Here is a 15,646-nt window from a genome sequence, read left to right as displayed (position 1 = left end):
ATTCATACATACCCAGAGTGCACACTTGTATGTTAAAAGCATATTAGAGAATGATTTATGTTATAAATCTTCAGCATTATTTTTGATTTTTGTTTATCTAGGTTACTTCATGAGGAAATCAACGTTTTGTTCCCATTTGGACCACTATGCCCCTGAAAATGTAATTACATGCAGAAAGAACACTATATCCTGTTTCATCTTATGCTGACAAAAATGTCTGTGCTTTATATGCACATATAACCTAAATGTCAATTATTTCATTTTGGCTTAGATGGGAAAAAAAATAGTTTAAAAGCTGGAAAAAAAGAATTCTACTATGTTGAAGTTCTTAAATATGTTAAGAGTTCTTTCATCAGTGTTTCATTTATAGGTAATTTCTGTGTACTTTGAGATAACTATAATTTCAAATTCATCTGGATATATATATAGCAGAAAAGGTTGTATTCAAAATAAACTGGGGTGTATAAAAATTGTGATATTAAAAAAAAGAAAAAAGGCAGGACATCCCATATCCAGTGGAAAGAGGTCAATTTAATCTCACCTATTTGGGGACATTCATTACTTAGTAATGCAAAGTTTAAATTTGAAACAATTTTCAACTAATTTTACTATTTATCTATTTATTGTATGCTGTGCAGTAGGAGTCACATTTCCCTCTTTTCCACATGAATACCCAGTTATTGTAGCACCATTTGTTGAATGTTATTGGGGGGTGGGGCAGAGGGTGTACAAATAGGCTGGGAAACAAATCCTGGTCTCCCACATGACAGGCAAGAATTATTCTAGTGAATTACCCTTACACCCCTACTATTTCTTTCTCCTTTTGTGGGTGTGTGTGTGTGCGGGGGTCGGGGTGCATAGTCCTGGAAACGAACCTGGGTCTCCTGCATGGAAGGTGAGCATTCTACCACTGAACCAACCATGTACCCCTTACTATTTCTTTTTAAAGTATTTTATACATATTGAATATTTTTAAACCAATGAGCTTTTATTATATATTAAAATGTAAATCTAGTTTCTACCATTAATTCATAACAAATCAATTACTGAAATGTTTTAGGAGCTAGAAGAAACTTTTAGGTCCAATTTTACAATTAAATTAGGCTCAGAACACAACAGGAAATCAAAGCTGGGACTCCAGCCAATGCCTCATGACTACCAAAAATCAGTAAACAGCACAGAGATAACATGTAAAATTGTAATTCAAGCATTCTGAGACAAATGATAGAACATATTAACAAGGTTATATGTAAAGCAAGGAATAAACAGTTCTTGAAGGGAAAGAAAGAAGAAAAGTTTCCCAAAAGAGATGATCTTAAAGGATGAAGAGAAGCTTGCTAAGAGGGAAAGAGGCAAATAGTCATTTTAGGCAGAGGGAATATGGCCAACTAGATGAAATGACATGTAGAAATGAATGCAATCTTGAAAAATCCTAAATTTGAGGAATTACAAGGATTCAGGAGTTGAAGCTGGGTGTGTAGACAGTTCAAATCATGAGAAAATTCTGCAAATCCAACAATTTGGACTTAAATAGGTGATAGTGGAGCAACTAAAAGGATTTTAGTAAAAAAGTAAAGATATATGCTTTATAAAGTTAATTGTTATCAATATAAAAGATGGGGAAAGGAAAGATTTATCTGAAGTCCTCAAAAGCAAAACACTTAAGACTCCAAATATTTACATATCCGTGGAAGTGTGAAGTGTTCAAGTAAACCATAGGCACAATTCTAAACATTCAGGGGAGCCAAATCAGAGGATGTAATTTAGCAGCATGATCCTCAAATATTTATATACTATATGTATTTATCTGGGTCACAATCTGCTATTCATTCATTCAGAAACCTATACTGAAATACTATACAACTAATTATTTCTTATAAAAGTCAGGCACATAGGAAACTGACTCAACTGCAGTCAGAATCTGAACTATGGCAATGTAAAGGTGGTGACAGAGACACTGGGAATGGAATGAAGAGGGAGAAAGGAGACATAAAGGTTATACTTCAGTTTGTGGTGAGCATATTTAACTAAGCTGACAATGGTATCATAGAAGAATGGACAGGTTCCCAGGATTTTAGAGTCCATTCAGTTCTGGCAATGTTTCGCTGAGGTATGCAAGGAGCAAACATATAAAGCTACCTAGCTACAAATAGGCTCTTGTGCTTAGGAGGCAAGCCTGACCATTTTATCACTGAGTAGGTGGTAACAATGTGGATATAGTCATATGAGTGAAAGTATAATGGAAAGTAAAGGGAATAATGTCAGGACAGAGGAACTGCATTTAAAGGGCTGAGAGAAGAAGAGAAATAACTGAACAAACAGTCGTGAAGATAAAAAGAGGGTAGTATCTCAGAAGTCAAGGGGGGAAAAATTTGTAGGGGGTAAAAAGAATGCTCAGCAAATCCCAATGACTTAGAACATGGGTTGACAAACGCTTTCTTTAAGAAGCAGAGGATAAATATTTTAGGCTTCTGGATCTCTGTTATAACAACTCAATTCTGTCACTTTAGCAGGAAAGGAGAGTAAACAAATCGATGTGTCTGTATTCCAATAAAACTATTTACAGAAACAAGTGCCTGATGATAGTTTGCCAACTCCTGTCTTAGAGCAAGTAAGACCAGAAATCAAAAATATTATTTCATATTTCCATGCCATGGTAGGAGCTAATTAAAATTATTACCAGGTACGCTTATCACTGAATGGAGAGATACACAGAAAGATATATACATGATAAAGCAAGTAAAATAAAATGTTAATCATAGAATCTAGGTATTAGGTGTATGGTTACTACATAATTCAACTTTTTGCATGCATGAACATTTTCATAATGCTAGAAAAATATCATGTATCATACATCTAATTACACAAGTATGCTAAAAATCAATATTCTCACAAGCAGTGGGGACAAGCAAACCAACAGGCCGAGCCTTTGATCTTGGAGTTCACCCCTACGAAATTTATCCCTGCAACGGATAGGCTAAACCTACTTAAAAGTATGCCTAAGAAATACCTCCTAGAGAACCTCTTTTGTTGCTTATATGTGGCCTCTCTCCCTAAACCAACTCAGCAGGTGAACTCATTGCCCTCCCCCCTCATGGGACATAATTCCCAGGGGTGTAAATATCTCTGACAATGTGGGACAGAACTCCTGGCATAAGCCGGGACCCGGTATCTTGGGATTGAGAAAGCCTTCTTGACCAAAAGGGGGAAAAGAGAAATGAGACAAAGTAAAGGTTCAGTGGCTGAGAGATTTCCAACAGCTGAGATGGTATCCTGGAGGTTATTCTTATACATTATATAGATATCCCCTTTTAGTTTATGGTATATTGGAGTGGCTGGAGGAAAGTACCTAAAACTGTTGCGCTGTGTTCCAGCTGCCTCGATTTTTGAAGAGAATTGTATAAAGATGTAACTTTAATGATGTGACTGTGTGACTGTGAAAACCTTGTGTCTGATGCTCCTTTTATCCAGGGTATGGAAAGATGAGTAAAAAAGTATGGATAAAGAATAAATAAATAATAGAGGGGATAAGGGGTAGGGCAGATGGAAATACTAGTGGTCAATGAGAGGGAGGGGTAAGGGATATGAGATACATGAATTTTTATTTTTTATTTCTTTTGCTGGAGTGATGCAAATGTTCTAAAAAATGACCATGGTGATGAGTACACAACTATACGATGCCATGTATGGACTGCATATGTGCAAAGGTGTGTCAATAAAAATATTATTTAAAAAATCAATGAGCCAACAACACAGTGAACACTAATATAAACGATAGACCATAACTAACAGTACAATTAAAACAATATTTCCTCATCAGTTAACAAAGACACCACACTAAAGCAAAATGTTAATAAACCCCAATAAGCCACCAACAAATCCACACTAAACAGAATACCTATAAATGTATGAATTTATGTGAATGTGGGCAATCCTTTGGTTGGAATGCAGATCTCATTCAGCATCAAAGAACCCATACCAAGGAAGAATTATTTCAATCTAGAGAATGTGAAAACTTTTGGTTTCAAGGCAAATCTTGACTGACATGAGGTCGTTCATAACGAAGGAAGGCCCTTATAAATGTGACAAATGTGCAGAATCTTTCTGTTGGTGCAGAAGCCTTATTAAGCATCAGTGTACTCATAAAGAACGGATAACTATTAAAGGGGAAAGCTACGATTTAAAGATGAGAACTTACCACTACCTGCAAGTATATATAACTTAATCGTTCCTTAAAATGTAAAAAAACAGAACTGAAATGGCGTTTCTGTGGAGACCCTCTTTTTGCAGCTAACCTTCCTGCTATGGTTAAGAACTATGTCACAGAAAATTAATAGGCTGTTGTGTTCAGTCTCCATTGAATCCCCTCTACTTCTTTCCCTCCAGTCTAGTTAAGGCAGAACAGAGGCACAGCAGCTTTGTTTTGTGGTTCCCCACGCTGTGGACCATTTAATGGACTGTGAACGAGTTAAGAGTGCCTCTCTTTGGATCATATAGAAAAAGACTCTTATCAGCCTCTTAGCTAAGTGTAGCACAGAGAAAAAGACATGATACTGCATAGACTTTTAAAAACAGTCTGAGAGCTCAATAGTAATTACTACTGAGATATTAATAATTACTAAAATGTATTCACAAAATCAGAATGTTACTAGATTCTTAAAAAAAAAAAAAAAGCCGAGAACGTTTTTTCTACAATATCTGACACGGTAATCTCACTAAAAGATAGGGAAATCATTTCTAAATTTAATTTCTACAGAGTACGCACACGCAAACACTAAAGTAAAGGCTCACAAGGAAGTGCACACAAAGTGTTTCAAAAGCAGCCATCTTACTTGATTCGCTACTACTGCATCTTGTGGATCATCTGGTTCTGCAGCTGCCAACAATGCTTGCAATGACAATAATACCGTGCGGAGAGTCATTGCTGCCGCCCTAAAATTAAAAGCAGGAAAAGAACCCTGGTGTTAAGAGGGGTCTGCATGGTAAAACAATATTAATGTTTTCTGAGTATTACAAATATTTAAAAACTACTGGAGCTGGACGTAATCTAGATGTTATCTTAATCTTAGAGTTAAGTTATGAAAATTGATAATTACGTATCTGCTCATTATGTCTTTTTCTGCTTTACAATGAGTCTTTTTGTTTCTCAAGACAATCTGAGCCATCCTGAAAGGGTCTTGTTTATTCCTTATGTTGTCAACATTCTGTTTGTCACTTTTATTAACTTTCTTTCTACTGATAGCTGTAGGAATAAATTTAAACTAAAGTGATAAACTATTAGTATCAATAGCCTGTGTAACTTAATTTCAATGGTACTCCAAAAGTAAATAAGATATTATAAAGCAAGTATCATTTACTTTCAAGAAAGGCTGAAATCATGCAACAACATTTTAGAAAAAGAGTAGGTTTTCTACTTATATTACTTAATTCTTCCTTCTAAATATTATTTCTGAAGCAAACATTGATCTAAAACTTGGACACCTACCTATTCAGCAAGGATTTCTGGCATTTTCTGATAAAAAGTTATTTGACAATTAATACTGAAATATTTATAAACATAACACACATCAAAATGAAATATTTTAAATGTTCAAGAATATTAAACCGTGTCCTTATTTTTACCATGCAAATCAGTTCATTCTAAACCTTCTTTTCTAACTGGGTTCCTTGTCTGAACTACAAAACATAGAAAATTATTGAGTGACAATTTTCACAATTTTTCCAAAGTTGTTAATTAACCTTTGATTCTTGGGAGAAAAGCTGAACTTGTAAGAAATACAAATTATCAAGCCCCCCAACAGACAAACTGAATCAGAAACTCTGCCAGTATTTTAACAGGGGTTCCAAATAACTGTGATGAACACTGTTTGAAGATTACTGCCTTAGGTCCTATCAGCTTAAGCCACTTGAGAAAGGCTTTTCTAAAACAACAAATTAAAATGAATACCACATCAGATGGTCCGTATTTTATACAGATAAAAAATTACACTTTAAATGGCTTTATATCTAAAATGCTGTTTGAACAAAAATTTTATTAATCTATTTATCCTTTTAGAGAAGCTATAGGAATAAGAAAAGAAATTGGTCATGATGCTCTTTGAGCATCATAGTTGATAGTTAAGCTGAATGCTAAACTAGCATTTAAAAGAAAACAGGATTTTAAAACATTTCAAACTTCTATATAGTTTATGTAATGGAAATTTCTAGTTCTGAAATAAGGCAGGGAATGTAGAAAGTATTTCTCTAGAGCAAGGTCCTAAATTTCCCTAAGAGCTTACACATACTATTTTCAACCAACAATCCTAACATCTTTAGTACAGACAATCTTGTTTCAGGAGTCAAAATATAAAAGGCCAAATTTAGTCCATAAATGCTTATTCTTATCCTAACATTATCACTGCAATAGGGGGAAATGCTTTCTTTATTAGGAGAAAAGTACTCTCATTGATTTTATCTTTGAGTAATTTCCAAAAGAGCATTTAAAGGTACATGTGTTTCAAAAGCTGGCTAGATATATCAGTATGAAGCTGACAACCACCCACCACAAAAAAAAAAAAAGAGACAAAAGCACAAGATATCACAGAAGTGGAAAATATAAGTTAGGCTAGCTACCTAATACCACAATGGAATTATCTAAACATCCTACTTTTGAAACCCATGATATTACTTTAAACAAAATCTTAATTCATACATTAAGTATCAGTTGTCTGAAAAGAAATTTAATGCAAAGTTATAAAAAAAACTGAACACAAAAATCAATGGTAAATTGACAAAAGAATTAGCTGATAAGAAAGATTATGTCAGCAAAATTTACTCTTCCAACCCTAAAACGGCTGAAAAACAGTATCACTTTCATAAATATTTACTTTTTGAAAGCTTGACAATAATTTTATCTTTTTTTTTCCTGTTTCTTTTTTATTTCATAAAAAATCCACCTGCTCTTTGGGGGGCGGAAGCGCGGTGCATGGCCCAGGAACCAAAACCCAGGTCTCCCCCATGAAAGGCGAGCATTCTACCACTGAACCATCTGTGCATCCTTCTAATTTTAAAATCTAAGTTCTATAATGTAAAAAAATTACAACTGAAAACAAAATCTCTGCTTCTATTCCATTTATTCTTTTCTTCAAAGTACGGATTAAATGTATACTGCACTGAGATTTTTATGAATTGATGTATAAAATTACCTTAATTCTACTTAAAAGCAAATCCTAGCTGGTAAACAAGAGTATGATATTTCAAAATGTGTTAGCAAATTTATCTGTGGATGATGTATCTAGGAAATCTATACACTAAACCAACTTTCCTCAAGCCTCAAATCAATACACACAGTTACTGTGACTAATATTCACAAGGACTCAGTAGGGCCCTAATATGTAGAATAATCATGTGCATTTTTCCATATTATAAGACTAATTTTTCTGTGAAAGATCTTCTGGAAGATCATCAATGAATAATCAATGTTTTTACTCAAAACACTGAATGCTTCTTAAAGAGACTGCAACTTTCTCACAATAAAAACATTTTAAAACGTTTTTATTGTCAAATATAAAATATATACAAAAAAATGCAATAATTTCCAAAGTTCATTTTAACAAGTAATTACAGAATAGATTTCAAAATGTGGTATGGGTTATCACTTCACACTTTCAAGTTTCTCCTTCTAGCTGTTCCCAAACACTGGAAGCTAAAAGGAATATTCTAGTGATTCAGCAGTCATATATACTCTCTTCTCTATTATAACTCCTCCTTCTCCTCTGATTGTATTCCCAATCTACAAAGGTCTTTGGGCTGTACACATTCTAACTTTTCTGTGTTGAAAAGGGCTATCAACAATGTAGGACAGAGGAACAGAATCAGTTGATATACTTGAAGAGGTGGGCCCCTTTGAGTTTTAGGATTTATCTGGCCTAGGAACCCTCTGGAGGCTATAGGTTTCAGTAAAGTAAACTTAGTACATGAAACTTTTATAGAGTCTCAGTTAGAGCCCTCAGTGTTCTTTAGGGTTAACAGGAATGATGTTTGTCGGTATATGGCAAACCAAGCCAACTGACAATATCTAGCTAAAGCTTGCATAAGAGTAGCCTCCAGAAGAGCCTCTCAACTCCATCTGAACTCTCTTAGGCACTGACACCTTTTGTTACATTTCTTTATACCCTTTTAGGTGTATTGATATATTAGGGAAATTAAAAGGCATTGTTAATCCTATGGTGACAGGGCCAGGTTCAACCTCAGGAGTCATGTCCCCTATCACCAGGGAGCCTCTCACCCCTGAATATCATGTCTCATTCGGGGGGAGGGTAATAATTTTCCTTGTAGAGTTGGGCTTACAGAGAGAGATCATATCCGAGCAACCAAAGAGATTTCCTGGAAGCAACTTTCAGGTATAGGGAGCCTTAATTTATCTGTTACAAAAATAAGTTTCATTAGGGCAAGGCTCAAAATCAAGGGCTTGGCCTATTTTCTTGGGAGTCTCAAATACTTGATAGAGTAACAGGGGTTTCCCAGATGGTAAAATTTAATATTTCAACATTTTTTATCCAGTCCCTCAAGGGACTATACCAAAACTTTTTTATTTTTAATGTGTTACAATTCCACAATTTTAGGTTTTATTTCTAGCTGCTCTAAAGCACTGGGGGCAAAAGAAATATCAGCACAATGATTCAGCACTCATACTCGTTTGTTAAACCCGACCTTCTCTGTATAACTCCACTATCACCTTTGATCTGTCTCCCAATCTTTAAGGGTATATGGGCCATGCTCATTCTAACTTTTTCCTGTTGAAAGGGGCTATCGATAATACGGAATAGGGGGATGGATCTAGTTGTTCTGGAGAGGTTGGCCCCTCTGCATTTCAGGACTTAGGTGGTCCATGGAACCATCTGGAGGTAGTAGGTTTTGAAGAGTTACCTTAGTGCATGGAAACTTTGTAGAATTTTATATAATGCCCTAGGTGTTCTTTAGGATTGGCTGGAATGGTTGGGGTTTGGCAAGCTAAGCAGCAATGTCTAACTAAAACATGCATAAGAGCAACCTCCAGCGTAGCCTCTCAACTCTATTTGAACTCTCTCAGCCACTGATACTTAACATACTTCTTTTCTCCCTTTTAGTCAGGATGGCATCGTTGATGCCATGGTGCCAGGGCCAGGCTCATTCCTGGGAGTCATCTCCCACACTGCCAGGGAGACTTTCATTGCCGAATTGAAAGTCACTGTCCCACGTAGTGGGGAGGACAATGATTTCACTTGCAGAGTTGGGCTCAGAGAGAAGCCATATCTGACAACAAAAGAGGTCCTCTGGAAGTAACTCTTAGACATACCTATGGGTAGGCTAAGCGTCTCCACTACATACAGTGCCCTTCCCTCACCTCCTACGTGGGCCATAACTCCCAGAGGTGTAAATCTCCCTGGTAATGTGGGACAGAAATCCTGGGATGAGCTAGGATTGGCATCAAGAGATTGAAAGAGTCTTCTTGACCAAAAAGAGGAAGAGAAAAATGAGATAAAAAATAGTTTCAGTGGCTATGAGATTTCAGAGTTGAGAGGTTATCCTGGTGGTTATGCTTACACATTATATAGATACACCTTTGGGGATTATGGTGTATTAGCGCAGCTAGAGCGAAGTACTGGAAACTGTTGAGCTGTATTCCAGTAGCCTTGATTCTAGAAGATGACTGTATGATGATATTGTTTCTATAATGTGGATTGTGTGACTGTGAAAACCTTGTGTCTGATGCTTTTATCTAGGGAATGGGACAGGTGAGTAAAAAATATGGATGGAGAAAGAACAAATAATAGGGGGGACAAAGGTTAAAATAAACTGGGTAAATGGAAATACTGGTGGTCACTTTCTCTTGGGAATAATGAAATTATCTAAAACTGACAGTGTTTCTGGACTGTGGACTCTGGATATTTATTTTTTATACATGATGCCTAAAGAATGCAGGTGGCTGAAGGATGCACTGACTGAGAAGTAGTCAGTCATCCTATGGGTAGACTAAGCTTCTCCACTACATACAGTGCCCTCCCCTCACCTCCTATGTGGGACATAACTCCCAGAGGTGTATATCTCCCTGGTAATGTGGGACAGAAATCCTGGGATGAGCTAGGATTTGCGAACGATGGTATATATACATACTCTGGAAGTAACTCTTAAGCATACCTATAGGTAAGCTAAGTTTCTTCACTACATACAAGAAAGGAACGAAGCATACCTATAGGGAGGCTAAGCTTCTCCGCTACATACATAAACGGAAAAGAATGAAGTTGGAGGCATGTAACATTGTGAATGAAACTGTGGGACATTTGGTGAGACAAAGTAAGCCAGAAACAGAAGAGCAATTATTATATGGTCTCATTTAGAAAAATACTTATAAGAAAACAAGGGCCTGTTCTTGTAGCAGTCACATTTTGTCCAGAGTGGTAATTATTACTTCCGGATTTTGAAAGGCTGTTTTATACATGTATAACCTGGTATTCAGAGGTAAGAACGAAGGCAATCAGGTTGGGATTAAGGTAATTCAGAACACAGGGGTAAGGAAGACATTGTCTATATTTTAGAACCTCACCTATTCTTGAGACCAAAGGAAGAAAGGTTTACCTTATCCAGAACCTAAATTTCTATAGCACATAATCTAACTCAACCTGTCTAGATATCACATTTAAACAATCAAAATATAGGGAGCCCAGAATAAGAATGAGGGCCATTAATCCTCTCTATAGCTTAATGTAATATCTGAATACATTCCAGAGTATATTAGGCAGACAATGAAAAGATACAGGCAAAGTTCCTTGAGGGATGGGAGAAAAAACATGAAACTATTAAACTTTACCACCGGGAAAATCCCTGATACTGTGCCAAGCATCAGGGACACCCAAATCATAGGCCTAGCCCTTGATCTTGAGGCTTGCTCTTGTGAGGCTTATGTATGTAATGCAGAAGCTTAGTATACTTATAGGTATGCCTAAGAGTCACCCACGGAGGACTTCTTTTGTTGCTCAGATGAGACCCCTCTCTCTCTAAGACCAAATATACCAAAACTTTCAAATTATCAATCTACCATAGTCTGGGTTGTCTCTGAATATTACATTAAGCTATATGGAATTGCAAGGACTCGTTTCCATTCTGGCCTCCGGTGTTTGGGTTGTTTAAATGAGCTATTGAGCCAGGTTGATTAGACTGTGTTACAGAAAATTTAGGTTCTAGACACAATAAATTTTTCTGGCTTTGGCCTCATACAGTAGGGGAAGCTCTAAAGTACGTACACTATCATCTTTTGCCCTGTATTCTGATTTATCTTAGTCCCAACCAAATTGGCTTTATTTTTATCTTTAATTGAACCCTGATCTCTTTTGATTACTTTAATGCTGACTTTCAGAGTTGCAGAACTCCAGCTCTGAATCTTAGGTGTCACAGAGGTACTCCAAGTTATACGGAAATATCAGTTTATACATATACAACTCATTGTCTCAGAATCTAGAAATACACTTACAATTTCAGACTAAGTACTGCTATTATAACAGGTTTTAATCTAGGTTCCAATTTTCTTTAACTAAGACATAATAAGCAGAGTAAGATGCTTGCATAGCTAGATTAAATTTTATATCTGTATAATACACTCATGTAACTACCATATACACTGAGAACCGGGATAAAACATCACTCTTAACCCTCCCATTCATAACCCTCATTCTACTAATTTCTGAGACCATATATTAGTTTGGGCTGATCTTGAATTTCATAAATAAGGAATCATACATTGTGTATTCCTTTGTACCTGGCTTTTGTCATTCAACATGCTGTGAGAATCATCGATGCTGTTTGCGTGTGTCAACAGTATATTGTTTTTTACTGCTATGAAATGTTTCATTGTATGAATATACCATAATATATCCATTCTCTTGCTGATAGACATTTGAATTATATCCAATTTGGGGCTATTATGAAGAAAGCTGCTATGAATATTCTTGCACAGGTCTTCTGATGGATATATGTACTCATATATACCTAGAAGCCAAAGTGCTGGACCATACAGAAGGCACACTTTTATCTTGATCGATACTGTACAATATAAGTGGCTGAACGACATATTCCCACCAGCATCTGCAGGTGAGCAGTGGTATCTAAATGTGATCCTAATTTACATTTCCTAATTTACATTCACTAATGACGCTGTGCAAAGTGTATGCAAAGTGTACTGACAATTTAAACATTCTCTTTAGCAAAGTGTCTATTCATGTTTTTTGGATGGCCAGCATTATTGAGTGAAATTTTTATGTTGCTATTTTTCCCCAAGTAAATGGAAAACTTTAATCCATTTTAGTTTCAACAGGAAAAGATTATCAGAAAACAGTTTCCACAAATGGTATTGTGGAAACCACATTATATTAAGAAATAAATGTACTAGGCGATTTCACTTGTCTCATGAAAAAGAATAGCTCATAAAATGTTTCGCTACATAAATTCAAATTATCTTCCTTCATATACACCACACTCTTTCAACCAGTTATAGGAAATAATAAGAAGTGGCCATACTGTTGGCTAACTAAGCGAAAAGGAAAGCCACTGGAAAGTTTAGTATGGAGTTTTGCTTATTTGATCTATAAAGAGAGGGAGGGAGAGTTTTCTGGTGAAGTTAGAAGAAGGAAGGAAGGCTACTGCAATCATCTAGGCAAGAAGTAATGCAGTTTGGATAAAGGTAGAGTGATAGTAGTGGTGCTGCTAATAAGATTTTGGAGGCTTCACCACCAATATTTGTAGACAGGCAATAGGGCACCAGAGAAAGAAGAAGAATCAACAATCCTGACAAGATTTTGGTCTGAGCAACTGCAAGGATGGAGGTGACTGTAAGTCGGATGGGGAAGTTACTCTAAAGGAGAAGGAGATTTGGAGTTAGAGGACTATTCGTTCAGTTTCTGACATGTTTAAGTTTGAGATGCCCATTAAATATTCAAGAAGAAATGTTAAGCAGGTAGTGGGATGTGCATTCCTGGAATTCAGGAAAGATAAATTTGCTGGTTGACAGTATATACATGGTGAAAAAATGAGTTCACCAAAGAAACGAGTACACAAAAAAAGGTACAGAGGTCTACAAGTTGGCTCTGAGGCATTCTAAAGTGCAAAACTTCAGGAAATGAAGAGGAACGAGTTAAGGAAAATGGGAATAGAAATAGGAAGGGAAGGTAAACAGAAGTCTAATGAAAAAGTATGATGTCGTTAATACTGCAAATATTCACTAGTATCACTGAATGACAGAACTATGAGAGGCCTTGAAAATAATTTTATAGATAGGAAGGCCAAGACCTAGACGGTCAATAAACTGCCAAAAGTTACAAAGCAAAAGAATGACTGAGAAGATAATTAGGCCTATTCCCTACTGTTCAATGTATAACAGTATGGAATAAAGATCAAGAAACAAGATCCCAAGAGATGATCTGCCAAGGGTGATTTATTCAGACATGGAATGTAAGAGCAAAAGAAAACAAAATGAGCAACTTTAGTCTGTTTATCCAGTTACCGAATAACCAAATCACCCATGTATTAAATGTTGTCATTCCCATTTTACCTTATTCTGGTTCCACTCTTTCCTTACTGAATTAAACATAATTTAAAGATCATGCAGCCAGCCTAGGCACATTAAATATGGTCTTGGCTCCATGAACTGCCACCACTGTTTCTCTATTTTCCTTCCTTCCTTTCCTATAAAATTGGAGAAGAGTTCCTAATGTATATCCACTCAATCTTTTCTAATTTTATTCATTTCTCCTCCAATCCAAATGTCTTTTATTTAATAATACTTCTCAGCTTTTCCACCTGTACAATAATGAGCTAAGTAAATAACACCTATATTTTGCCTAAACTCAAGATCTTTATCGTTCTTTGGATATGGGAGTCTCTGTTCTAAGAGAATTACATAAAATAACTCATTTAATCCTCTCAACAAGCCTATATTGCAAGTATTATTATTATTACTCCCATTTTACAAATGAGGAAACCAAGGAACACAGACTAGGTAACTTGCTCAGGCCCACATAACCTAATAAATAAATGGCAGAGTCGGGATTTGAATCTACTGTATTTAACTTCAGAGTAACAACTCTAAAAATGCTATGCAAATGTTAGTGATCAATGAAAGGGAGGGGTAAGGGATATGGTATGTTTGAATTTTTTTCTGTTGTCTTTTTTTTTTCTGAATTGATGAAAATGTTCTAAGAAATTATCATGATGATGAATATGCAACTATGTGATTATTAATTACATATGTAGAATGGAATTATTAATACATATGTAGAATGGAATGATCATACGTTAAGATGTTTGTGTTTGTTGCTATTTTTTTTAAAAAAATACTATGCTAAAATCAAATCAGGGATAAAACGAATTGGGTAGATTAAAATACTAGTGGGTCAATAAGAGGGAAGGGATAAGGGGTATGGGATGTATGAGTTTTTCCTTTTTTCTTTTTATTTCTTTGTCTGGAGTGAAAATAAAGTTTAGAATTAAAAAAAAAATTCAAATCAGAGGCCCTGGCACTGTGGCATCAACAATGCATCCTGACCAAAAAGGGGGAAAGAAGTGTAACACATGAGGTATCAGTAGCTAAGAGAGTTCAAATAGAGTCCGAAAGAACACCTAGGGCAATATATAAGATTCTACAAAGGTTCCATGCACTAGAGTAACTTTCCAGAAACCTACAAAATCCAGATGGGTCCCTGAACCAGATAAGTCCTGAAACGTAGAAGGGCCAGCCTTTCCAAAACATCAGCTAGTTCCATCTCCCAATTATTATTGACAGCCCTTCCAACATGAAAAAGGTAGACTGAGCATAGCTCAGATATCCCTAAACAGTGGGACAGAAAGATCAAAGGTGATAGTGGAGCTATACAGAGAAGGTAGGGTTTAACAAATGAGTATGACTGCTGAATCATCATACTGATACTTCTTTTTGTCTCCAGCATCTTAGAGCAGCTAGAAGTAAAAACCTAAAATTGTGGAACTGTACATACCATACTCTGAAACCTTTCTACAACTAAATGTTGTGCTGTGCTTTGAAATTTATTGCTGTTTTTTATATATATATTATTTTTAACAAAAAAGAAAAAAAATGATGACAAAAAAATACACACTTCTTCTAGCATCCCATGTTCTGGAGCAGCTAGAAGGAAAAATCTGAGATGATGGTATAGTAGCCCATGACAAACTCTGGGATCTGTCCTGTAACTACTTGTTGAAGAGCGCTTTGAAAACGATTGCTTTTTTCTTGCTTTGCATATATGTTATATTACACAATAAAAAGTTTTAAAAAAATCAAATCAGAAAAATCACAGGAAAGCACTACAAAGTGCTATGCAAATGAAGATGCCTCAAGGAGCAGTATTCCTTACAATGGGAGATCTTTATGCTCATTTAATACAACATCTAATATTTTTGTTGACTACATTTCATTTAAGTCAGAGCTGAATTTGTTACTCCAATACTTACATTCACAAATATCTTTCTGAGATAGCAAAGAATCACATTTACTGGAACAAATGAAATCCAAGGCTTTTCAAAATATAAAGCTAGCATTTCTGACTTTACCTAACATATTTCTTTTAAAAAACAGATTATATTGTTCCTGGCTCATGCACCCCTCCCTCTAAAAGAAAAC

The 15,646-nt window shown here is 35.8% G+C and overlaps 1 protein-coding gene across 3 annotated transcripts in view; it reads right to left on the bottom strand.

Moving 5' to 3' along the window:
- Positions 1 to 15,646, bottom strand: part of UBE2K (ubiquitin conjugating enzyme E2 K) — a 72,301-nt gene that overhangs the window by 2,243 nt on the left and 54,412 nt on the right. For all 3 annotated transcript variants that reach the window (XM_077136637.1, XM_077136636.1, XM_077136638.1), the window contains one exon: positions 4,833 to 4,932. In XM_077136637.1, the coding sequence (XP_076992752.1) occupies positions 4,833 to 4,932 (100 nt within the window). The remainder of the gene's footprint in view (positions 1 to 4,832; positions 4,933 to 15,646) is intronic.

This window comes from Tamandua tetradactyla, chromosome 19 (genome assembly GCF_023851605.1).
Source record: "Tamandua tetradactyla isolate mTamTet1 chromosome 19, mTamTet1.pri, whole genome shotgun sequence".
Classification (NCBI taxonomy): domain Eukaryota; kingdom Metazoa; phylum Chordata; class Mammalia; order Pilosa; family Myrmecophagidae; genus Tamandua; species Tamandua tetradactyla.
This window is presented reverse-complemented; position numbering and strand designations above follow the sequence as displayed.